Raw genomic sequence first — 24,315 nt, 5'->3', positions numbered from 1 at the left:
TCAAAATCATCCAAATGAATTCCTTACACAGCAGACCATTCCCCAATAACAACCATACAAGAAGCTATGCTTAACCTTTAATAAAGAGAAACCATGCAACAAGCTACCCAGCAGCCTCAGAAAGAAGACAAGCAACAACCAAGCATTATCGAAAAAGAAATGTTAATTTGTTTCCAGGCTTCCAAAATCAGCACTTGGGAAGATGGATTGCTTTGACTCAGGGCCAGTTTCCATATTTTCAAGTCCTGCATTTGAAACCATTGCACTATCTCGTATTTGCCTTGACCACCTCTCTCCAGGAGGGGAGATGTTCTTCTGCGACCCATCTCTCAACCACGACACACAGATCCAGTACTAAAAGCAAGGAAGTGCACAGCTGACTAGGTCAAACACCTGAAAACAAGATTTAAAAGCCATCCAGATGTTTACCATCAGATGCTTACAAACCCACATCTTCTCTGCTCTCCTTCCTGATGTGTTGCTAACTGGTAACAAAGCAATAAAAGAAGCACTCTCACAGGCCCAGAAGGAATTACCTCACATTTCTTTTACTGTGTTAATTGTAATGACCATGAAGAGTCCAGCACAGCAGGCTAGCCATGGGTGAAGCCGTTCTGTGAGCCCTCCCGAGAGTGCAAGGAGGGAACGCTGTCATGAGCTGGCAAAACTAAAGGGTCCCTGGAAGAGGTAAACAAAACTGCCCAAATACACCACCTCTCTCTTCAAACTCAGTAGATGCTCTTCAGAGAGGCAAATTCCTCTTTCCTCAGAGGAGGGACAACTCCTTATTTCCTTCTAACTTGAAGCATCACAAGCCTTCTCCCAGCTATTTCCCATCCACTCTTTGTAAGTGTGGCTGCTGCTAAGGTCCCCTGTTACCCTCTTGCGTTGCAGTTCACGGTCCCTCTCCCTGGAATCCATAGTGGCACAATTGCACTGTGCTCTGCCTCATCACTTCCCTCAGCAAAGCAGGAGAAGAAGCACAGGCACCACCCAGACCTGACATGCAGGGCCAAAGAACTGGGGGGTTCCTCTCTCCACAGCAGATTTAGGACTCTGCACTAACTCGTTATGTGGCGCCGTGCTGTGATTTAATTGCCATGGAAAAGCTGGTCCTGGGAACAAATTGTTCTCTTACTGTAAAAGAATTCCCATGTGGAAGAGTGTTGATGGGGCAACTTCCCATTTGTTTAGAATAGTCAGAGTTGAATAGGTCACATTTTGCATTTTAACTAATTGGGATTTTCCCCTTTAATGATTATGAAGTTAAATGTGACTGCTGGTTCCTACAGCAAGAGTCACATCTATTTTCATTTATTAGTTTAACTCAACATTAACTTCATCCACACTAGAATCTTTCTTGAGAATCATTTCGATATCAGTGAAATAACTACTAGTAGTGGTAGTAAATGGGGACAATCCTTCAGAATCATTATAAACAGCACAACACTCTTAGTTTTCATGCGTGCTAACGTTGCTTATGATCTCTTTTAAATAAGAAAAAAAGGATGATTCAATTAACTTTAATTAAATCCTGGGTATTAAACCCTAACAGTTAATGAAAATAATACATATTTGTTTTTATTATTAATGAAGTCCCAGAGAATTAGACTTAATTTTGGGGAGGGTGGCAGCTACAAGTCAGTTTCCCTTTACACACACGGAAGAACATTACTGGCTGTGTAAACAACAAAAAAAAAAAATTACCCATAAAACGAAACTGGAAGAGAAATGCATATTTCAGAAAAAAATCATAACTAATTTGAAGAAAAAAAGAAACCACCAGCAACCAAGTCTAAACCAACAAATCTAAACCCCACACTGAAAATACACAGAAGGATAAAGCCTGGTATTTTCAAGATCAGTTTGACAAAATACTTTTATCAGTTCATACAGTGTTCCTGCAAGTTAAAAGATCATAACCAAGGGATCAATTTCCTCATGTTATTTTAGTTCCTTTTCAAAGCAAACTTTGGGATCACCCTGAAGCCATACCTAGCTACACAAGCCCTTGCTAATGAGCACCTCAATTAATATGGAGCTGCTGGATAAAAACCACAGCAGAACTAATGAGGAACAGAAGCCATCTCCCACTTTAGCTCAATAATTATAAACATCAAAAGACAACACCGAAGGGAACTCACACACAGGACCGAAAAAGCCCATCCCACTGCCCACACTCCAGCTGTAAATCAGCTTTTTTTTGGCTGTACCAGTAAGACAATGCCAGTAAGGAGTGCCAGTAACACCACTGAACTTCAATAATCAAAACATGTTTATCCTTTTTGTCTACAGCATGAACTGCTTAATTTTTCATTTATCATCAAAATGCTTTGCAATGAAACCTTACTGGCATATCACCAATATGCCAATACTCCCAGTCTCAACAAGCTGCAGGGTTGCTGTTTTCCTAGACGAAATACCTGTGATCCAAAGAAGCATCAGGCATTTTGCTGAAAAACATACCTGTGTGAAAACTTGTCAGGGCAGATCCATTTTTTTCAGAACCAGTCAGTCATGACTGCATTCATTACAAATTCCCAAAAAATAACAGAAGGGTAATTTGTAAACAGTGTTTTAATAAAAAGGAATATGCAGGATTTATGACAAGAGGTGACAAGAGATCTGTCCTTCAAAGCTCTTGAGTCCTGTGAGGACAGCGTTTCATTTTCTCCCCCCTAATTCCATATTAATGACATCAAATACGAGATTTGAACTCAACCCAGCTCAGCTGACACTTCCATTTAAAAAGGTCTCGTGCAGCAGGAGTGGCTTATTAGAATGCCTTTGAAAGAGGACAGAGTTATTTATCAAGAACAGCGTCTGTCTCACCAGACAAAAGTGCTATATAAATGTCAGGTGCTTATAGAGGAATCAATTCTTCTAGTATATGCAGTTTATTAACCACGTGGCATTTGTATTTTATGATTTAGCACAAAGTACATTTAGATTGCCAGACTACAAACTCTTTTAAATGACCTCTCAGAAGGGAGCTGCCATGAGTGCAGCTGATGAGTGGGACATCTCTTAACACCTCTCACAAAGTAATGGGCAAGGACAGCCCCTGCAAAGAGCAAACCCATGAAGTTCTACCACACCAGGAACTGGTTAAGATATGATAGCTGTCATTCCAAGAATAATACTGATTTTACATAAAACTGAGAACACCCCAGCTCTGTCCCTTCCCTCCAAAACATAGGCCTCAGCATGGGAATCACAGGGTGCAGCACCTCATTCCCCTTGAGTCAACACTTGCATCAGGTGGTGGATCTCAGCATTTATATAATAGTTAACTAATAGTTTCACAGTTACCTTCATGTACATAACTCAGATCTTGTCCTGGCTGAGCTACCAGCTCAGTCTGAACTGATCAAGGTCACTCAGTAAGATCTGAAATACTTCCTAAACTCCTTGTGACAAATCAGAGACAGCTTTCTGGCACACAAGGCCAAAACATTTAAATGCTTATCACTTCCTAGAACTCACAGGTATAACAGACACTGTAATGCTTTGAGTTTCCAAGTACAATCATCTTTGATCATTCAAACAGTCATTTCGTTATGAAATCTGAGAATCAGGTTGGAAACTTCCAAATAAACCTAGAAGAAAAAAGATCACAAAATGAGATTTCCCTCCCTGAAATAGGATGTTCTGAAGTAACTGGTTTTCAGAATATTTTTAAAACATTGTCTTTTTAAACCACTGCTGAAAGTTGAACTAGAAGATGATGGACCTACCTTGATGGAAGCAACATGGAGCAAAGTCTCTCCCTTGTAATTTCTTCTGGCGATTGTGTTGACGCCAGGGGATTTCAACACAGAAGGACTGAGTGGTGTTGTTACTTGACTGCAAGTCTTAGAAGTGGATGGGGTAGAGGGAGATTCTGAAAGTGAAGGACTGTTAATTGCTTGAAGGGCTGCAGATCTTCTTGTCTTCATTCCAGTGTCAGTGAGTTTGGATGCAGAGGAAGTCTGGACGGGTGTCTTTTCAGTGGCTGGGGAGATGGGGGAGCCCTCCAGTGACTCTAAGCCATCAGCCTGCCCACCTGACTTCCCAGGAATGCCCCTCTCACTTCTTGCTCTTTTAGGCTGAGGAGTACCCTGAAGTCTGGATTGCTCCCTTCCACGTTTCAAAGGTGTAACTTCATTTGCCACTGACAGCAATGCCTCAGCACTATTTTTTTCCTTGCTCTCTCGCGCAGAGCACACAGCCTCACTGTTACCTTTCTTCTCTGGGGATTCCACCTGTGGCAGAACTTCCACATCTTCTGTATTACTGCTGGAGTCAGCTTCCTTCACAGACTCCTGCTGAGATCCTTCTTCAGGACTCTCTGGTTCCTCAGTGAACAGCACTACTGGTTGACTGCAGATGGTCACACACTTTTCCTTGGGAGTCTTCTCCTTGGCTCTTTTCTGCTCAGGTTTCTCTAAGCTCCATTCTTTGTTAATGTCTGCTAGATGTTTCTTAATCTGTCTTTGAGTTGGTCTTTTTGTTGGCTTGGAGGGCTTTTCATGAGGAGGGGAAGGAAAGAAATCATAAACTGAAGGTGTGTCTTGACCAAGGTCATTGCTTTTAGTCCCAGCCTGATGTCTGTTCACAACACATCGAATCTTCCTGCTTCTTGGGCTGAACCACATCTTTATCTGTTCCTTCTTGCTCTTTTTTTCCAACTCTGAGTCAGCTGGTGTGGATGTATCCTCTGCTGAATCTAAGTGCATGAGGAAAGGGTAATATAATTATGGAGTACTCTTCAGAACCTCACAAAGCAAAAAAAAAGATCATAACAACAACTGCAAGAATTGATGAAGTGTAACTAAATACAATCTATGAGTGCCTTCATTTCTTCTGAGAAAACACATGCAGTGGCTTTAAAAGCCCTGGCAAGGTCACCCTTCTGAGAAGACACATGAAGGCCACTTGCCACCCTGGAGCTCAGAGATCCCAGTGCAGCGACAGGTAGCCATCAGGCATGTGAGCATCCTGGCAAAGAAATTCCCTCCGCAGTCTGGGTTCACAACACAGCACGTGCACAGCAGAGTTCTGACCAGGTCAGAAAAGGACAAAAGTTGGTTTTCACAGAGTTTTACTTGGAAATAGCTTTAATGAAAAGACACGTGCATACCCAAAAGTGCACAGAAACAATTTTCTAAAGAGATATTGCAGTTTATCCAAAGACGAAAAGGAAAAATAGATGGAAGCAAGCAAAAACAATATCCTTATAAAAATGTCAAACATTCCTGAGAAATTTTGACTGATTCCACAGATATAGCAGATGAACCAGAGGAATATATATATAAAATCTGTAAGCAATTGTGTCCTGTCATTTGATCCTTTACCCCTGGGCAGTATATAATTTCAAAGAAGCCAAGCATTTTGATGATCTCAAACATTTCTTTAAAAATATGCAGTGGAGCAATTTTATAAATCACACCACACAGCACATTACAAATCAACGACCAGGATGATGGAGGAATATCCTGTACTCCCAGCACAGGAGTTGAAAAAACAGTTGAGAATGAGGACTGAGGACATAAATACTGTCTTCAATGGCTTAAGAATAAATTAAGAAGTATAAAGTGACCTCAAAGTTAGACACTAATTTAATAGGCTTTTTGGGTTGGTTTTTTTTTTCCCCACAAAAGAACCATAGCAGATTTTTTACCAATTCCTTCATTGTGAACTGGTGTTATTTTAGGTTATTTGGACAAGTCTTCCAAAGTAAATGCAGAACTCCTTCTTCCTGTTGCCTCAAACTTCAGGGACTACCACCCACAAAAGTCTTGGTGATTTATAGCAATCAAACACAAAACCAACGTGAATTTTGTTCTGTTGTTTTTTTCTGAAGCAGCACGAAGACCAAGATTAGAAGGGAGGGGAGGGTTTTAAGCTTTCTTGAAATAAACAATACAAAATCTCAGTTATTAAAAGTGACAGACACTCACTGCAACAATATATCACTTTCACTTCAATGCATTCAGTTTCTATGGCTAATTTATTATCTCCATACTTCCTCTTCTATTTTTGGTGTTAGTAACTACAGCCAGTTTTTCACAGCAAGCTGGGATAAACTCATAGCAGCAAACACACTGGCTCCAATCCCTTAGTCACAAAAAAGTGCATTTGAAACTCCACTTAAACGAGAACCATGTAGCTAGTAATTCAACACTAAAACAGACATTCACAGTTGTCTTTTAAAGCAATATTGTGAAGTTAAATGTTTCCTTAATCTTGATTTCAATTACGCTACTTACCCCTCAAATTAAATCCTGTTACGTATTAGATTTAGCTAGAGGAATATGTAAGCCATCAGAACAAGTGTCATTAAGAATACAGCTTGAGGCTAGTTAATCCTTTAGGCATCTAAACATAATCATCAAGTACAGAACTGCAGCTATTTGGTTTTCCTCTAAGGCTGGGTTTGGTGCAAACAAGAAAAAAAAACACTGAAATCAAGACTGAAATCTCAGAACTAGCTAGCCTTGAGAACATATCCAATCTCATTCTGACAATAACATCTAAAAAAAGGAAGAGCTTGATTGCAAACAGATGCAAAATATAAAACACAAGTTACTATTTACTCATCTTGCCTTCAGTGTTTACACAAACTAGCAGGTCTCCTTGTAAAATATTTACCTTGCTGAAAGTATCAGTCATCCCCAAGTAAAGAGAAAGAATAAAATTGGCTTGCAGAAGTAATTTGTGCAACAATTTTACGATGGTCAGAATTCTTTTTGATGTGTATAGCACAGCAAGATTTTAAAGTCCAAGTGACAAATTCAATCAAAGGCACTGTCCTTCAGAAGTATGATCTAAAGCAGCAGAACACAATGAAGCATTTACACTGGATGTACCGCTCCTGGCAGCAGGAAAGGCTGTGAAAAATCCACCACAAGGCTTCCTGAACTGATCTGTTAAGTAAGCAGGGGCTTACTAGTCAGGTTATTAAAAACCTGCTGAAAATACAACGTGCCAAATAAATACTTTCCCAGGAGTGTTTTTCCTCATGACTTGAGGTGTAACAGAGTATTTTGCATGTTCTAGAACAGGGAGGCACTCATGGGACATGATTAGAAGATGCCCCATACCCTGATAAAATATCCACCCCATCCAGAGGCCAGCCCTGCACACCCAGGGGAGGAAACTGCATTTTCTGGTTTTTCTTAGACTCTGCTACCCCTCCTGCATTTCCGAAGCATATAAGGTAAGGAGGCAAACCAACTTGGATAAATGGCCAATCCATTTTCCCCAAAAATCAAATCTTTTGATGGACCGAGAGCTGCAAGAGGGAGAAATAAAGAGGGGAGATCCAGAGCCAAGAAGCTGAAAGGCTGTTCTTATGATTTAATAAGTAAATGTTAATTTATATAAAGAGGGTATTATCTGGTGGCTAAGTTCATTCAGTTGAAGTACCTTCAGAGAAAATTGCTCCCAATAAAATCAATCCCAATGAATTCTCTGCTGTCTCCGAGTTTGAAGCCAGAGCTTGGATCTCAACAGGATTGAAAAAAATTAATATTATGATTTCAATTTAATTGTCTTTTTAATACATAAGTGTCCTCACAAAAAAATTCAGAGAGGCATTTAGACAAGTTAAATCAATAGAGCATTCCTTACTAATCCTAGATTTTAAGCATCTGCAATAGCATAAAGAGCATCACAATAACAGTATTAGAATCAGCCTATAATAAATGCAGTAAATTAAGTCTCTATTACCTATTAAACATAACATTCTACACTATGTAGTAACTGAATTATTTCTAAATTAAAGTCATTTGCACATAATAAGCCAAGTTGACATTTAATAGAGTTGGATTTCTTAAGGGTTAAAAGGGTTGAGAGTACACAAAAATACCAGGAGATAGTCAGCGCCTTGCAACTAGAGCTCCATCTCCAAGTTCTGCTATAGAGCAATAGCAGGCCAGTGCAGGGGAAAAAAAAGGAGCAATTAGAAAATGTGGTTTAACTGCCATTAATCTGCATCAAAGGAATATAATGATGCACATTGTGTGCCTTTCAAATTTTTCTCTATTACGGGTTTCAGAACAGAAGTTGAGAAATCTCTTTGACAAACTAGTCCCTTATTAAAAATCAAAGGGAAGAGCTTTGGTACCATCTGTGCAACATTAGTGCCTTCATTGAAGAGTGATTATTTTGCAAGTTAAGTATTCAACACCGAAGGGGAAAGGGAGAAACTCCAACTATTCAAAACTTAATCTTTAGATGTTATGAAAAATGTCACAAGTCCATGAAATGCAATGTAATCCGTTACAACAGGAGTTCCACATCCAGTTAATGTGAAACAAAGCCAGGATACTGTAAAGGCTGATTGATCTGGCTGACTGTCCACCAGCATCAGCACCAGCTTGGGAAGCTTTCACCAAATCTTACAAGGTGTAGCTCTTCATGAGAAAAGGGGGGAAGGCTTTCTGTTTGATTTGTAAGAGTGAAGCAGATTGCTACAAAGAATAACATAAAATCAACTATAAATGGTTGGTGATGGTTCTGAAAATTTACAGCAATCTCTTATTTTTAAACTCTAAATCAACAAATCTAGTGTTTTATGTACACTATGCCCATGATTCCACAAGTCCTCAGGAATTACCCATCCGTGGAGCCCATCATCCCACCAACGTCAGTACCCTAGATGTCTTTCACACTGCAACATTAGAGCTGAAGAGTTTGAGTGCAGACATCCTACCTGAGGTGGCTGCCAGCCAGATTCCCTTTTCCCTTAGGAAGGTACAGCACAGGGCAGCCAAAAAGTCAGGCACCTCTTCTCATCTTGCTATAGACTAAGCATAAAAAAACTCTAAAGTGAATTAATGCGGAGGCTCAGCATTTCCTACCTATAGTTTGAATTTTCCACCTATAATTTGCGTTTTCCAGCCAGTTTCAGGTTTGTTTGTCAATTCATCTTCAGTCACCCCAAGAGCGTCATTTGCTGTGTTTCCATCTAATTTAAAAGGGAAGTACTAGCTGTTTTGTGCAGTCTTTCCTGAATAATTTGCTGCTGCTGCTTCTTACAATGCACATGCTGTCTGGCAGAGGCTATTTTTATCCCAATGGAATACAAAGTGAGATCCCTCTCATGTCTACTGTGGAACCTCAGGGTACAGGGATTTTAGTATTTGAAATATTCAGTGTGAGCTTAACCCTATCCTTTTCAGTCACAGTAGCTCCATGGGGTTTTTTAAAAGAAACACACACAACTTACTGCATGCACTAGCTCTGTCAGAGACAAAAAAAATTACTAGTAGGATGCACTTAAAAATTTCAGTGTCAACAAGGATCTCTAACAAGATTTAAGAGAAGCCACAACTGCCACAAAACAAGGCATAAACAGCAAATATGCAAAAGACATAAAACAAATATATGAAAATATTCTTTTTTTCAACTGCTTCTCTTCCTTTCTTGCACCGAAAGATTGATTTTTCGGTCTATTTCCTTTACTGGAACATAAAGCACAATTTTTGACCTTCTAACACAAAAGAGAAGAAAATATTGTTGACAGAAGTACAGTGCTGTAAGAACATGAAAGCAAGTCCTTAACAAGAGAAGAGAACCCATGATTCTCCAAACTCAAACATATTTCTCTTTGGATACATTAAGTTCAAGGCGGAACTTAATGTATCCAGACATCAATGGGAGGTGAGGGATTTGCCAGAGATGAAGGGCAAAACATCCTGAAGAATTTACTCTCAATCTCTAAAGCTACAATATCCTGTGATTTTCAGCCGTATACTTTTTTTTTCCCCAACATGTAATTGGTTGTTCTTAGAGGTGTGCTCACTTACTTATGAATTCAAGCTGTTCCTGACAGTGAACTATTACCAGCTCAGGAGGATTTGCTCAGTATCACACATCCAAAAGGCCACTGTGCTAATCCTTAGCACACTGCAAAGATTACAAGTGATAGAAAGGCATCTCCCAAATAATTTCATATGAGACATTCTTGTCAAGTCCTATTTTGTGTCTGCTTTTAAGTCAGAACAAGGGATGATAAAAAGAACGTCATTTAGTTCTGTGGCCTAGCCACACCACACAGATTTCATTTGAGAAAAACTATGGGATTAAATGTACTATCCAATTTTTAGTACAGTTAAATGTCAGACCAATTTTTAAGAGTTAATCCATCTCTAAGAGTTCTCCAAAACATCTAAACGGTATCAATGACGCTACCATGTTGTATTTTAAATGCTTTATTTATAGCATCACTAATAGCTCCTCTCAGAATGATTCTCTTCCGAGTGTGCTTTTAAAAGTCTTCATCACTTAAAATGTTTTCCTGAAATGCTATTTAAGCCATCGTCTGTTTTCTAAGCTCCAGAAAATTTAATCACCATAGGATTTTATACCTATATAAAATGTATTCCTTTACACTTGGACACTGACTTCAAGCCTCGTCACTTAAAATCCATTTTGATGTCAATAAAGAGCTAGTCCATAAATGAATGAAGGTGCTGATGGGATTAGACATAGAAAAGGAATCTTTAACTTAGACAAACATATTAGGAAGCAACAATGAAGGAAGAATTACCTATTCTGTATCTGACAACTAAATGAATCTTTTCTAAAACTTGGTATTACATAAATGCTCCTCTCTGAGCTTGCAGAAGAAACACCCAATCACCTATGTTTATTTCACTACAGTTTTTCCTACTTTGACAAACAACCTAAAATTTGATAGAGATTAATTCCCAGAGTATGTTCTCTGCAATCTCCTAGCAGTCAGCAATGACAAAACTTCACTGCAGCAGATTAGCTGATTGTTACGGATCAGAAAATAAATGAGTTAAGACTTGCTTCTTTCTCCTTTTTAGGCAAAGAACATAGATCATTTTTCCCATGTGCAAAAACCCTGAACTGAAAATTACTGGGACAGCAGGCACGACTCAGTGCACAGAAACCCAGAGGCAGGAGAAGACATGCATTAATTCTTTAAAAGGGCCCCCCTAATACAATGCAGAACTTTACACACTGGGGCTCCCATAAGATATGACAACCTGTGCCCCTGCTTTGTGCCACGTGACTCAGCAATCTCTCCCACTTTCACCTAATTTTGGAAAATGGATTCTAATGAATTATGGACTAACCCACTCACGCGGATTTCTTAGCAAAACAGATTCAAAGAACGAGCAATCCATACAGACAGTTCTCTTCAAATCAAATTTTCCAAACATGATTTGGAACAGCCTCCTGGAATTTTAAGCAGGGCTGCACTGCTCATTCCCTGTAAAGCCTTGTGAGATGAGACAGGGCGGCCTGGACACTGCAGCCACCGGGGAGCCGGGTGAGTCTCACCTGAGGCGTCGGCGCCCAGGAGCTGCCGCAGCTTGCTGCAGAGCTGGATCATGTTATCCAGCTGCCGGTTGATCTGTGCGTCCTGCACCCAGGCTGGCATGTGGCACACGGGGCACTCGGTGCCAACACAGTCACCCACACAGGACCTGAAAGGCAAAGGGAAAGCCCATTACCCCGTGGAAGTTACCCACTGCACGCACCATCGACCACTTCACAGCCCAGAGAGGATCTCTTACTTTAGCAATGACAAACCAAGGTAGGAAAGCCCACACATGTTAGTCACAAACACAGGACAGGATGTATTTATCATGGCAAGTGACAAGCTGAACATAAAATTAAGCAACCCACTTCCAAAGCCTTGTCAGGACAGTCATAAAAAACACAGTGCCTCACAAGCTGACCCAAATTTTCAAAAGCTCCACTGCTGTTTAACTAATAGCAATTAGGCTTCACTGTTAAAACTACAAATTCTTTTACATCTGTTATTCTGCAGCCTTCCATTTTTAAACAAGTGCCAGAAAGCCAACCCACAGTAAACTAAAATTTCTACTTTTCCCTAGTTAAAATATGCTTGATACTGTGAAAAAGTCATCTGTGTGAACATTTCTCTGTCTGAAATCCCATGAGGATCTCCAGGTGCTCAGAGTATTTTATCGCTGCTCTCTTTTACAGCATTTATTTCAGATTATCATGGTGGGATAGGTGAAGAAATATATTTACTCAGTAATACTACTCTCCCCAGATCAGCCTAAAATCTTGTTTTCTTTTGATTAGGCCAGTGAGAAGACCGTATGATTTGTCATCTGAACTGCAACATTCAAGGGCCACTTACATTTCCCATCAATCCTATTAAATAGAGGTTATAGTCCCACACAGCCAAAACTGAATCAATTTGAACAGTCTCGGTTACCTGACCACTACTCATGGAAAAATTGCTGCTAGGTGTTTTGTGCTTTAAACAAGCAGAGACCCTTGTGGCTGAGGCACTTCTGTGTTTGGTAGACTGAAGCACAGCTCTTGGCTCCAACATATCCTAGATGACATTTGACAAATCCCTTGGGAGCAAAGGGAAGGGCCAACCAGGACTCCTTCTCTAGGGAAGCTGGCCTCAGGCTTCTCACCCCTGTAAATGGCCCTGCAAAGGAAATGCAGAACGATCTTCATACCACAACATCTCTTAATTACTTGCAGCTGTTGGGGTTTTGTAGTCAACTGGTAATGACTGCAGGTAACCGAGCACAGCTACCCCAACAAAACTGCAGAAACTGATCTTCATAAATACCCCCGTCCATGACAAAACCATGGTGAGGGAGAACCGGTTGTTTTATGTGTGACCTGAGTACTGCAGTTCATTAGTTTCAGATCTTTCACTCCATATTTCAGGAGCCAGCTCCAGCCACTCGCCCCAATCCTCCCCACGTGTGTTAATAAATGTCTGGCCTCAGCGGTGGACCAGAATCAGTTCTCAACACTCAACCTTGACAGAAATCAATCTTAACAGAACCTAAACCCAGCCGAACTTAAACATAATAGAACTTCAACTTAACAGAACATAAACCTAACATCACGTAAATGTAACAAAATTAAGTCAGAGTTGAGAGTGTTCCTTTAAGAGTTCCAGATAGAACAGAATTTAATTCATTTTGACTCCAGGGTAACAAAAAAAGCACTGGAAGTTTGTCTTTCAACAGCTAAACATCAATGGACAATATGCAGGCAAACACCTGAGTCCTAAATTATATAGCAGCAACCTGGATTTACCGGAGAGATTATGAAGGTGTGGCAAATACATTGTGAATTTAGGTAATTTAGTTTTGAGAATTGTTCATAGTAGCTACAAATATTATTGAAAATACCTAATTTGCTTTAAAGAAATTAATCTCAATTTCCTTAGGTTTATTTTAAAAAATAGCCACTGCCCAAGACACAATCATAAAAGGACAGATGAAGTTGCCGCTAAAAGGTGATGTATACAAGAGAGAAAAGATCAGGCACAACAATAACTCGGATAATAGCAAATAAAGTCCTTTTTGTGGAGCAAGAAATAGCTGCTAATGATTGCTTAAGACTCCTGTTAACTGTTCTTTCCAGCCTCATCAATACAAAACTGCATTGTCCTCTTGATATCTAGCAATGTCTTTAAAAACCCCACAAAACTTTAACTAACAGTGGGTGATTTAAATCTATGACCTAGAAAACAAAATAAAACCACAAGGCCTTAGATGCCCAACAGCTGAACAATTACATTTATTAAACCACATGTTCATGTTTATAAAAAATTTTGACAAGTTTCTGGGGGTTATTTTATAAAATAATCTGTAGACAGGTCTTATAAATGAAATAAGTAATTTAAATATTTCTTTCAAACAGCATAATCACAGAATGATTCCGGTTGGGAGAGACCTTAAAGCCCATCTCATTCCACCCCCTGCCATGGGCAGGGACATCTTCCACTAGCCCAGGTTGCTCCAAGCCCCATCCAACCGGGCCTTGGACACTTCCAGGGTTGGGGCAGCCACAGCTTCTCTGGGCAGTCTGTGCCAGGGCATCACCGCCCTCACAGGGAAGAATTTCTTCCTAATATCCAATGTAAACCTGCTCTCTTTAAGCGTGAAGCCATTCCCCCTAGTCCTGTCCCTATGTGCTCCTGTGAAAGGTCCCTCTTCAAGAATCTTCTACAGCAATTAATGGCCACAGCTGGGAAAGAACACGTGTCTGGAGAGAAATTCATCACCTGTGCACCTTTTAGTACATGCATACTGGGGGGAAGAGATGCTGAGAGCATCTCATAATCAGTCCCATAATCAGTTACTCCTTAAAAAGCCAGAAAATATTCTACTTGTATTTTACCTCTCAGGCCTTCAACACTGAAAACTCCTATTAGAAAAGTGCAGCTGAAGATAGGTAGCAGATACACCATCCATGAGGGAGGGAGGGTTTCTTCAGCTTTAACTGACATACTGACTATAGATTAAGAGGACAAAGCTGAGTATCTATGCTGGTTTACAAGTAGAGGTTAGACAGTATCTTTTTCACTCTAGCAAAGGTAGGATTTTATCAGACTGCTTACACCTGTGCTGTGAAGAGAAACTTTAAGACAGACCCTTTAACTCCCCGTGTTTGTATGTACATGCCATGAAGAGCAGTGACATACACAGTGGCCCAAAGGCTCCCCCAGCTCACCCAGAGGCAGTTCTGGGGCACAAACATTCCAGCCTCTGCCTGTAGTGACAATGCAGAGAGTTGTCCCATGACAGGCGACATGACCACCACCACCACCTCAGAAGCACCGTATTGGCAGAATGTTTCTAATTTAAGTCAGTTTTTTGAAGCAGGCAGATTATTTGACCAACTCTAAGCACAGGTAAGCCTGCCAACGTGTTTGGATGCGTGTGAAAACAGCAACAGGCACGGAGGCAGAACTGAAGGAGCAAAGTCTTGGTAGCAGGCCAAACCAACAAGAAGCACCACCCAACCCTCTGGTGGCAGAGGTTGGAAACAGGAAACGCCTTCCCAAGCCGCTCTTTTATTTTTACGTGGGGAGAAAGAGGAAGGAGGTGAGGGTGGTGCGAACTGCAGGTTGTTTTGGAATTCTACCCCACTACAAGCAGACAATTCCCTCCGCCACACTGAAAGCTCCCTTCACACCTGGCCAGCATCCTGAAGCCTAAACCAGCGCTCCTGCAGGGACCCCGGGGGAAGAGCTGCTCCCGCTGCCCTCTCCCCCTCAGCTCCCCGGACGGCCCCAGCGCTCCCCACCTCCCCGTCCTTCCCCACAGCAGCGAGCCCCGGTACTCACAGGCAGAAGACGTGCTCGCACTGCCCCAGGGACACGGGCTCCCGCAGGACACCGCCGCTGTGGGCAAAGAGAAGCGCGGCACTTTTAACACACACGGCAGGACCCGTGGGGGAGACGGGGTAGGGGGGGAAGGAGGACATCCATTACCAGCGGGAGCAGCTCAGTGCCCTCTCCAGCCGCCCCAGCGCGGCGCGGGTGTGAGACCAGGAGTGCCCGGGCGGCGCCATGGAGGGGGCGGCGGGGCGGAGGGGGCTGCCTGGGGCCGGCTGGTTGCCCGAGCGCCCGCGCAGCGCCTCCCTCATGGCGGTTCCCTCATCAGCTCCGACCTCAGCCCTGCCTTCCCTCAGCGCTTCCCTCAGCGCTTCCCGCCGCCGCTCCGAATCCGCCGCCGCTCCGAATCCCCCGCCCGCCGCCGCTGCGCAGGCGCGGGAGCCGCGCGCGCTGCCCGCCCTCAGCGTTTCCCGCGCGCCGGGAGCGGGGCGGGGCCGGCCGTGAGGGGAGCGCCGGGGAAATGGCGGGCCGGGCGAAACTCGCGCGGGGATCAGAGACGCTGGGGCAGCTGGGGTGTGGCAGGAAAACGGGCGCTAAGTGTCTTCACCTGCGACTCCATAGGTGGGAGTCTTCAGTAATTACAAAGAAAATAGACTCTTAATGTCTTCAGGAATGACTAGATCTGAAAGAATGACTTGACAGGGAGGAAAAATGGGTCTTTTAAGTTTGTTACAGGACGCAGACAGTTTAAATTGCTGAACTTTAGGGTAATAGGAGAAATGGGTCCGCACAAGTCTCTATGTCTATTGCAGCACCCAGAGTGTCTGAACTTCGGAACTTTAGGGGCAAATGACGATGCATGTTCAAACAGCTCAAAGCCATTTCCCCATGTCCCATCCCTGTTCCCTGGAGCAGATCCCGACCCCCCGGCTGTCCCCTCCTGTCAGGAGCTGTGCAGAGCCACAAGGGCCCCCTGAGCCTCCTTTTCTCCAGGCTGAGCCCCTTCCCAGCTCCCTCAGCTGCTCCTGGGGCTCCAGCTCCTTCCCAGCTCCCTCAGCCTCTCCTGGGGCTCCAGCCCCTTCCCAGCTCCCTCAGCTGCTCCTGGGGCTCCAGCCCCTTCCCAGCTCCCTCAGCCTCTCCTGGGGCTCCAGCCCCTTCCCAGCTCTGCTGCCCCTCTTCTGACCTGCTGCAGCCCCTCAACATCCATCGTGTTCTCAAGTGCCCGGAGCTGGACACAACACTTGAGGTGTGGCCTCACCAGTGGCCAGCACTGGGGGGAAATCACTTCCCTGCTCCTGTGGCCGCACTACTCCTGATACAGGCCGGGTGCCATTGGCCTTCTTGCCTACCTGGGCTCATGTTCAGCTGCTGCCTCTGGAGCCTTTCCCAGCTTTGCAGCCCCTCTGCCCCAGCCTGGAGCTGCAGGGGGTTATCGTGGCCAAAGTGCAGGACCCACTTAGCCTTCTTGAACTTCATGCTGTTGGTCTCAGCCTGTCTAGATGCCACAACAGCATCCAAATCAATCTTGTACCCAAACCTGATGCTCCTATGTACATCTTCCCAGTGTCTGTGTGTCTATGACAAACATGTCTAACCCAGCATAAATATAAATATCTGGCAGAGATACATCACCAGTCACTGTTATTTTGGGTTTCCAGGGTGGTTATTTCCCTCAGCCTGTGTGTCCTACAGCACCCCAAGCCACAGCCCAATCTCCCACTTTTGCAGGTTGATGTTTTTTAAGTGTGGTACCTGCACAGAGATGCAGCCCCCACCCTCCCTCTACAGCGTAATTACTGGAGCACATAAAGTAGTTATAGCAGGAATTTATCACTTTCAGGTAGAAATACTCCTGGCCAAGTAAAAGATAGAGCAGGAATGCCAGGAGCAATTTATAAGGGGCTTACTGACATTTCACGTGGAGAAGCTCCGCCAGTGAATAAGCATCAAGCCATAAATCTCAGAGAAAACATGATTAAAGCGAGCAAGTTATTCTTTGAAGGAACTTCATCATAAAAGGACATGGCGGCATGGAGCTGCAAATTTTGGTTTGTGACAGTCGTCGAAAACAGCCATCAGAGGGGTGTCTCAACCTTACCCTATCTAGACAGAAGGAGTTTTACTTAAATGGGTGTTAAATCAGGGCTGAAAATATTTCTTAATACGTTATTAATGTCTTCCAAGAGGGAGGTTCTCCAATTTTCAAGGGTCACACTCCTCTGCTTTCTTAGCTTGTTCCCTCCGCGGCTCTTAACACTGGGGATGTTCTAAATTATGATTTTTTTCCCCCTTTATTTAGGGAAGGCTAAATATTTCTCTTTTTTACCACTATGAGCCAGAGGTGCAGGGAAGTGGGCTCCACACAGGATGTGGAATTGTGAAATCTCTCAGCACTTCGGAGAACGTTTGCTGCTGTCGTCTGGGGCAAAGCCGACACATCACAGGGTGAAGCAGCATCACGCTCTCTGCACTCGTGGTGAGTGGCAGTCCCCATCGTGAGAGAGGAATCCATGGAGGGGCTGAAAGGTCCCAGAGCAGCCTTTGCAGGTGACACTGCCCTCAGAGAGCCTGGGCAGGGCGGGATGGATGCCAGCACGCCGGTCCTTTCCTTGGGCTGCAGGGGGTGGAGCTGGGACAGGGATTTGCTCCCTCACATTGCCAAAACCAGGATAAACTCACAAAATAAGCTAAGCCTGTCATTTTTCCCTTAAGAATGCAGAGTTGCCAGGTGCAACCTTTACATCCTACTCCCTGTTACTTGGCTTATGCTGTGCTCCAAAAACCCAACTCCCAGCAGCTCCCAGTGCACCAGGGATCCTGAAAGATGGCAAAAAGCCTCACTGCTGAGATGAAACTTTAACACAATTTGAAGCATTCGGGGCAGGTTACAAACAACACTTGATCCATAGATCTCTTGAGTCAACCTGGCATTTATGTTCACAAAATATGAGATGCTGATATATACTGTATAGCACAGTGAAGCAGATAAGTGCCTCCTCTTCCTTTCCTCCAGCTGAAATATGTTTCGCATCTCTCTCAATAAATCCACAGATGCAATAGTTTCCATTGTGCTGAGACATTATGTGGGAATTTACAAACATTTACAACTAAGTTAAACTGAGGTAAAGCACTGCCCTGAGCAGCCTGCATCTAACAAATACTTGCGTTCAAGAAAGATGTAAAAGTCACAAATGATTCATTCTCCTTAATTTTATAAAGGTTAAGGAGCTGGTGCTCTTGGAAATCCAAGAAATGTCTTCTTCAGCAGTGAGTTACTGCAACCAACTGGACAGTCAGAAGCAAAATAAATGATGGGGGGGGAACAGAGGGAAGCAAGAAATATATCCCTAAATTTGGTTTATGCAGTATTTAAAGTACAAGTAAAGCCATTCCAGGCAGTATAAGCCCCTCACACTTTAAAATAAATTTGTTGCATGACAGAAAGCCAGTGAAAGGGTTTCAGCAGTAGTGTGATATAGTGAGGCAGCAGCGTTTGTGTGTGAATGAATCAGCAGCTCCACACCCCGCTGAGGCAGTGCTCATCCTCACCGTGCTGGGCTGGAAATGGGATTTCCAAACAACGCTGGGCTCCGGAGCCAAACCCGTGCTGAAGGATGGCTCGGCTCCCTGGCTGACAAGGGAGGGAAAAAATCCTCACCTACTTCATGCTTCATTTCAAAGCATTGCCCATCTGGTAAAGACCTCTTTATGGAAATACACTGCTACCTGATATTTTATTCATTTAGTGAAGTTCCCCAGCTGTTTCTCAACAAATATACAATTATTCTGTGATTCATCGTGTAACAGGAAGGAGTGTGCAGAGGGAAGCAGTTCCATTGAGTTTTGTAAATCAGTTTTTTTCCTAGGGGTTAAAAGAGCCAAAGCTCTGTGAAGAGGGGATACTCTGCTCTGACCCACCAGAATACAGAGCACATCCTGAAACCTCTGCACCCTGCCAGGAAAGGGTGCTCAGCTCAATGTGCTGCGAACCCACAGCAAGCAACAGGATGGATCCTCTTCATCAGAAGACTGCAGAAAAAATTGGAGGAGGCGCAGCCTCATCTTTGAATTCCCTCTCTTCCCAAACGTCTGGATCACAGGCTTTAACAGGCGTAGTTTGCTCCTCAGACCACCCCTCTGGGGCCAATTTTGCTCCACACCCAAAGCCCTGCGAGCTCACTGTGGTCGCAGAGGCATCATGGGCTGCAGTGCTCGTTTGACAGACATGGGGCTGCTGAGATCGTTCTGTGCAGGAATTGATTAGTACTGTTAGACCACCAAGTTTCAAGATTTCAAATATTGAGGGATTTGATCCCTGAAAGGAAATAATAATAATAATAATAATAATAATAATAATAATAATAATAATAATAATAATAATAAAGTCTATTACACTTTCAGACTAAGCAGCACGGTCAGCATTGCATTACACGGCATTAAATTATTCCTCGAGTCTCGATAGCAGGAACATCTGCTGGTGTTAGACATGGCATTTTTAATTAAAGGCAGCAGCAGAGAAGCCTGTGGTTCATTGGTTCTGCTTTCACCGTGCCAATTGCTAAATCCAAAGGGCACTTGTAGAAAAGATTTGGTCAGAGCACAAGCTCTGGGCCCAGCACTGCAGAAGCACAAGTGGAAAAGCAAAGAGGTGACAGGTAATTTCCACCTGCCCATCGCCCGGCAGGAGATCTCTGTCAATGCCCACATGGGTCAAAACTTTGGGGGATTTTACAAAATTTAAATTACCCTTCTGATTTGACCAGAAAAGGGATTTCCTGCAGAAAGGCAAGTAACAGAGAACAGCAAAGCATGAGAAAACCCTGTGCCCAGCTGGGGACAATGTTCACACTTCCGCAGTAACTGCTAATGCTCCCCTGCTCCAGTGCTGGGGGGCATGGATAGATGGCACAGACCCTCCCTACCAAGTGGTGTCCCCCAGGTATCCTTTTAACTTTGAAGGAAAAAAGGTTTGAACAGGGAATAATTTGCATCCCACATCAGCTGCCCTCCAAGACATCTGGCTCTAAGCAGGTCAAGCAAGACCAAAATTCCCCATCAGTCCTGGGATTTGAGGGATTTCAGCGTGGCTGGAAAATGCCCAAAGCCCCCAGCAGGGTGGGTACATCCAAGACAGAGCCACCTGAAAAACACCTTTCTTGCCCTTCCACCTACCACCACCCCAAGGCAGTCCCACTAACCTGGGTCAGGCTAGGAAATCTGCTTTGATGGGATCCAGCCTTCCTTCAATAAAATCTGAATTTAAATCTGCGAAATGCCAGGTCCTGACTCACGTGGGCAGATGGCAGAGATGAGGAGCAGAGGGAAGTTCTTGTCTTGGGCTGTGGATGTCAGAAATGTCAGCCCCATGGACACGTGTGGCTGCCTTCCCGTTGGCGCTGAGGGGCCAGGATTTCCCTCGGCGAGCCCCACAGATGGTGTTTGTTTGCTCAGCCACCATGAAAAAGGAAAATATTTGGTGCAATCTGCTAGCAGACAGACACAGACATATGGTTGGTGCGAGGCGAGCCTGGATGCTCAGGAAAACACAGTCAAGGCTCTGCAGTGGCTTTTAGATGTTGGATTGCCCGTGAGCTGAGTGGGAGACAAGTCCAAGAAAACCACTGAAGAACCAGGATGCAGGTTTTGTACTGTGCTGTGGCTTGAACCCTCTTATTAGCCCCCTTCTAATTAATCTTATTATACTCTCCCTATTGCAATAGAATTATTATAATTAACCTAGTTTTAATTTATGCAAACCTCTGCTCTGGCTCAACGCTTGGAGAGATTCACCATGGTTTGATGTCTGTTCATCTGGCACACACAAAACACAGGTTAAAAATGACAGAAACCATTAAAGGCAATTACTTGCATTTTTAGACCGGTGGAATCAAAAGTGCAGGTGCAACGTTGCTTTTGTTCTTTTTACCTGTGACTGTTTTTAAATGTATCATTGCAGATTGAAGTCTAAGGGAAATCTTTGGGCCACCCCAAAAAATCAAATTATTTTAATTCCCATTCCAGTTACATTTTAAAAATACAAACCATAATTATTTCCCAGATATCAAGGCCTAATTCTTAATCAGAATTAACCTCCAGCTAAAGCATTACTGGTGACCTCCATGGGGTCAGTCAGGGATCTCCACACCTTCAGTCAGGGCTCAGCACCTCCAGTTCCACCAGGATAAAGCAGATAATCAGGACTGTGAGTGCTGGGCTGACTTTGGAGAGAAATGTGCTCTGATTTCTTAACAACAAACCCACCTCACTTAAAAAAATTCAAGTTATTTTGGGGGGTAGAGAAGACACCCCCACTTTGCCTGAGTACTTGAGGGCAGAGACAGATGCTGTGCCCAAACACCAAGATTGAGGATCCCTGGGCAGTGAAGCTGTGTCACCACCAAATTTAGAAATGATCTGTGGAGGGATGGAGCCAATCTGGCAGGAGCTCCACACCCAAAACACCAAGTACGGTCATGTTGGTGCCCTGCCAGCCTTGCTCCAGTGCACGAGTGTCTCAGCCCCACTTTTTAGCTTGAATAAAGTCAAATCAGGGGGAAAAAATAATACATCAGTGAGGAGTACAGCTGGCATTTCTGGAGAATATGAAATATGTGGGTAATGCTCCCTTAATTTAAGATGAAATGCTCCTTCCCTGCTACGCCTTCCTTCCAAAGGGAGGAGCAGCAGGCTGCAGCATCCCACAAAATCCATGCCTGGTGCTTTTTAGATGTGAAAGCCAGAGCTGAGCTGCAGGTAAAAAAACAAGGAAACCCGCGGAGTTACTGCAGAGATCCATGGATGCAATGCAGTAGCTGGGAAGTGCTCTGCACTGGGGCTGGAGGGAGGGCTAGGGGGGCAAAACAGCTCCAAGACCTCCCGGTCTTGCTTTCCTCCTTGGTGCTGATTTACTGCGTCAGCACCAGACAGAATTTGTTGGGCTGCAGCTTGGCCTGAACTGTTGGCAATCTCTCACATGGAGATCTCCCAGAGCGTTTTCCTGACTTGCATCCTGGCTGGAGGAAGCGAAGGAACAAAACCCACAGCACATCTGTATGTGTTATGTATTCTGTAAATAGGTGAGGATATTATTTTTTCCATACTAATCCATACTAAATCCAAATTAACATGATAGCAGCTCCCGATGATTTATGTTGTTATAGTAAATAACAGCAACTGCACGGCACTTAGCTGATGATTAATGATCCTTATTTACAGTGTGTTCAGCCCAGGTCTGCAGTTTACACTTGCAAACATCAGAGTTCAGCTTTCCTTCTCTCCCGTATTTTGAGGCCACGTTGTAAATCCTGTGCCAGCAGCCTCGGCAGCTGCATTTTAATCCACAAATAGGATTGCCATAAACTTCCAGAAGAAACAGTGGTCTGACCTGTGAGCCATGGGGGCTGTTTCCCTCTGGCCTGGGAGCAGGTCTGGCTTCTCCAGCCTCTGCAGGGAAGAGCACCAAACCATGACAGTGGATGACACCATTGCACCCTCCCCTCTGGTTTATCCGGGTCTGTCACTCAAATGTACCATGCTGCAAGCACAACCCCTGTTTTTGTGCTCTGGTTTTGCTGGAATTCCTCCTCTTGATCCACCTGAGGGAAGCAGGATGTTTTGTGAGCTCCTCTGCCCTCCCAGAGCCAGTGCACATCCCCAGCCCTGCACCCACGCTGCCCCATGCTGCTGCTGGGACTCCCCAGCCCTGAGCCATCCAAACCCTTTGGATAGGCACCTTTTTCCTGCCCCACTCTGCAAGCAGGCCCGTGGGGGTGGGAAAGCCCTGGCACAGACCCTCCTGTTTTTACCAGATGGGTGCTGAGCAGCTCTGCATGTCACAGCCTGGGTGGATGGGAAAACAGCTTCCCACATCCTAAGGTGATTTCAAGGACTTGTATAATCACATAGGCTGGAGTGCTCCCTTACACAGCCCAAGCCAGCTCACCCTGTAATTCCTGCTTGAGCCAGAGCTCAAGAATGCCAAAGGGGCTGGGAGGGAAGTACGACACAGCAGCTTTGATTTATCAGGATGAGGCTGGTGACTAATACAGGAACTTAGAAGTCCAGGGGGGACACTTGCCTCTCCATTTCACTTGCTGTGAGAACTGGTGCTATATTACTCACAGGGGCACTATATTAGCATCATATATGAGCTGATTTCAAGCCCTGAAATCACCCCATGTAGGATATTCAAAGTGGAAAAATGACCCCTTACAACAGCAAGGCTCTCCAAGGAGGCTGTGAAGGTTTCTTGCTGTCACAGGTCACTGACATTCACCCTGGACTGACATTTTCCTGTAGGCCAGCAGAGTTATGTGGTTCTGGCACACAGGATTCCCAGAATGGTTGAAATAGGATCTCAATCTGAAGCTGCATCCCTCTGCTCTGCTGCCTCCACTGTCAGGAAAGGCAGGGCAGCAGGCATGGAACATCTTGCTCTGCAGGCATCTGGGGGCCCAGCCCTAGCTGTAGGACCTTTAAAGGTTGCACATGCTTGTACACTGCCTGGTCTTCAGCCCAAATCCTCCCAGTGAAGGTCCCCATTGCTGCAATGTCATGGTATTCCCTAATCCTGCCAGATTTCACATATCCCAACGCTGAGGAGCAGGAGGGTCCCTCAAACGGGTGGCCAGGGTGGTTGATAACAAACATCCCAGCTTTGCCTTTGCTGCCATCCACCCGTGTGTGGCAAAGAGCCGACTGTGGGGGGGAAAGCCCCTTGCTGGGTCTGAATGAGGATGGTCAAATGCTGAATTGCAGAAAGCAGGTGGGAGAAGAGGCCTCACTGCCCACACCCCAGTATGTTCTCACAGGGCGTTATCGCAGCGTGAGCACCAGCCCAGGAGGAATCGCTCCCTTCGTGGCACTGCGCCTCTCAGAGAGGCTTTAATAATTTCTGAGGATGCTCTGGAGGCTCATAAAAAGATGAATAAAGGAGTCAGGCAGAGCAATGGCTCTCTTCCTCTTTATGGCAAGCCCCTAGCTGCCCTTGCCTGGCTAATCAGGTATGGCTCCGGTTCCCCAGGTTCCTGGAGCAGAACGGACTCAGTGGCACTGCAGCTGCTTTGCAGTGATGGATGGGAATGGTTATAATTGTTAATCTGATTAAGCCTATGCTCTCAATTTTTGCTCGTTGTACTGACATTGAAGGTACTTAAAGAAACACCAGAGGAGGAGCCTGTGAAGATGGATGAAGCACCTGCTTCTGTGCACCTCTCAGAATTGAT

The 24,315-nt window shown here is 44.3% G+C and overlaps 1 protein-coding gene across 1 annotated transcript in view; it reads right to left on the bottom strand.

Annotated features, from left to right (window-relative positions):
- Nucleotides 1–15,525, bottom strand: part of BARD1 (BRCA1 associated RING domain 1) — a 40,632-nt gene extending 25,107 nt beyond the window's left edge. Inside the window, exons 1-4 of the mRNA XM_002189036.7 lie at nt 15,248–15,525; nt 15,101–15,157; nt 11,302–11,447; nt 3,738–4,708 (exon numbers count right to left, since the gene is read on the bottom strand). Of these exons, the coding sequence (XP_002189072.5) occupies nt 3,738–4,708; nt 11,302–11,447; nt 15,101–15,157; nt 15,248–15,402 (1,329 nt within the window). The 5' untranslated portion in view covers nt 15,403–15,525. The remainder of the gene's footprint in view (nt 1–3,737; nt 4,709–11,301; nt 11,448–15,100; nt 15,158–15,247) is intronic.
- Nucleotides 15,526–24,315: the final 8,790 nt, after the last annotated feature.

Source organism: Taeniopygia guttata, chromosome 7 (genome assembly GCF_048771995.1).
Source record: "Taeniopygia guttata chromosome 7, bTaeGut7.mat, whole genome shotgun sequence".
In the NCBI taxonomy this organism is placed as follows: Eukaryota; Metazoa; Chordata; class Aves; order Passeriformes; family Estrildidae; genus Taeniopygia; species Taeniopygia guttata.
Note: the sequence above shows the minus strand (reverse complement) of the source record. Positions and strands in the feature narration are given on the sequence as shown.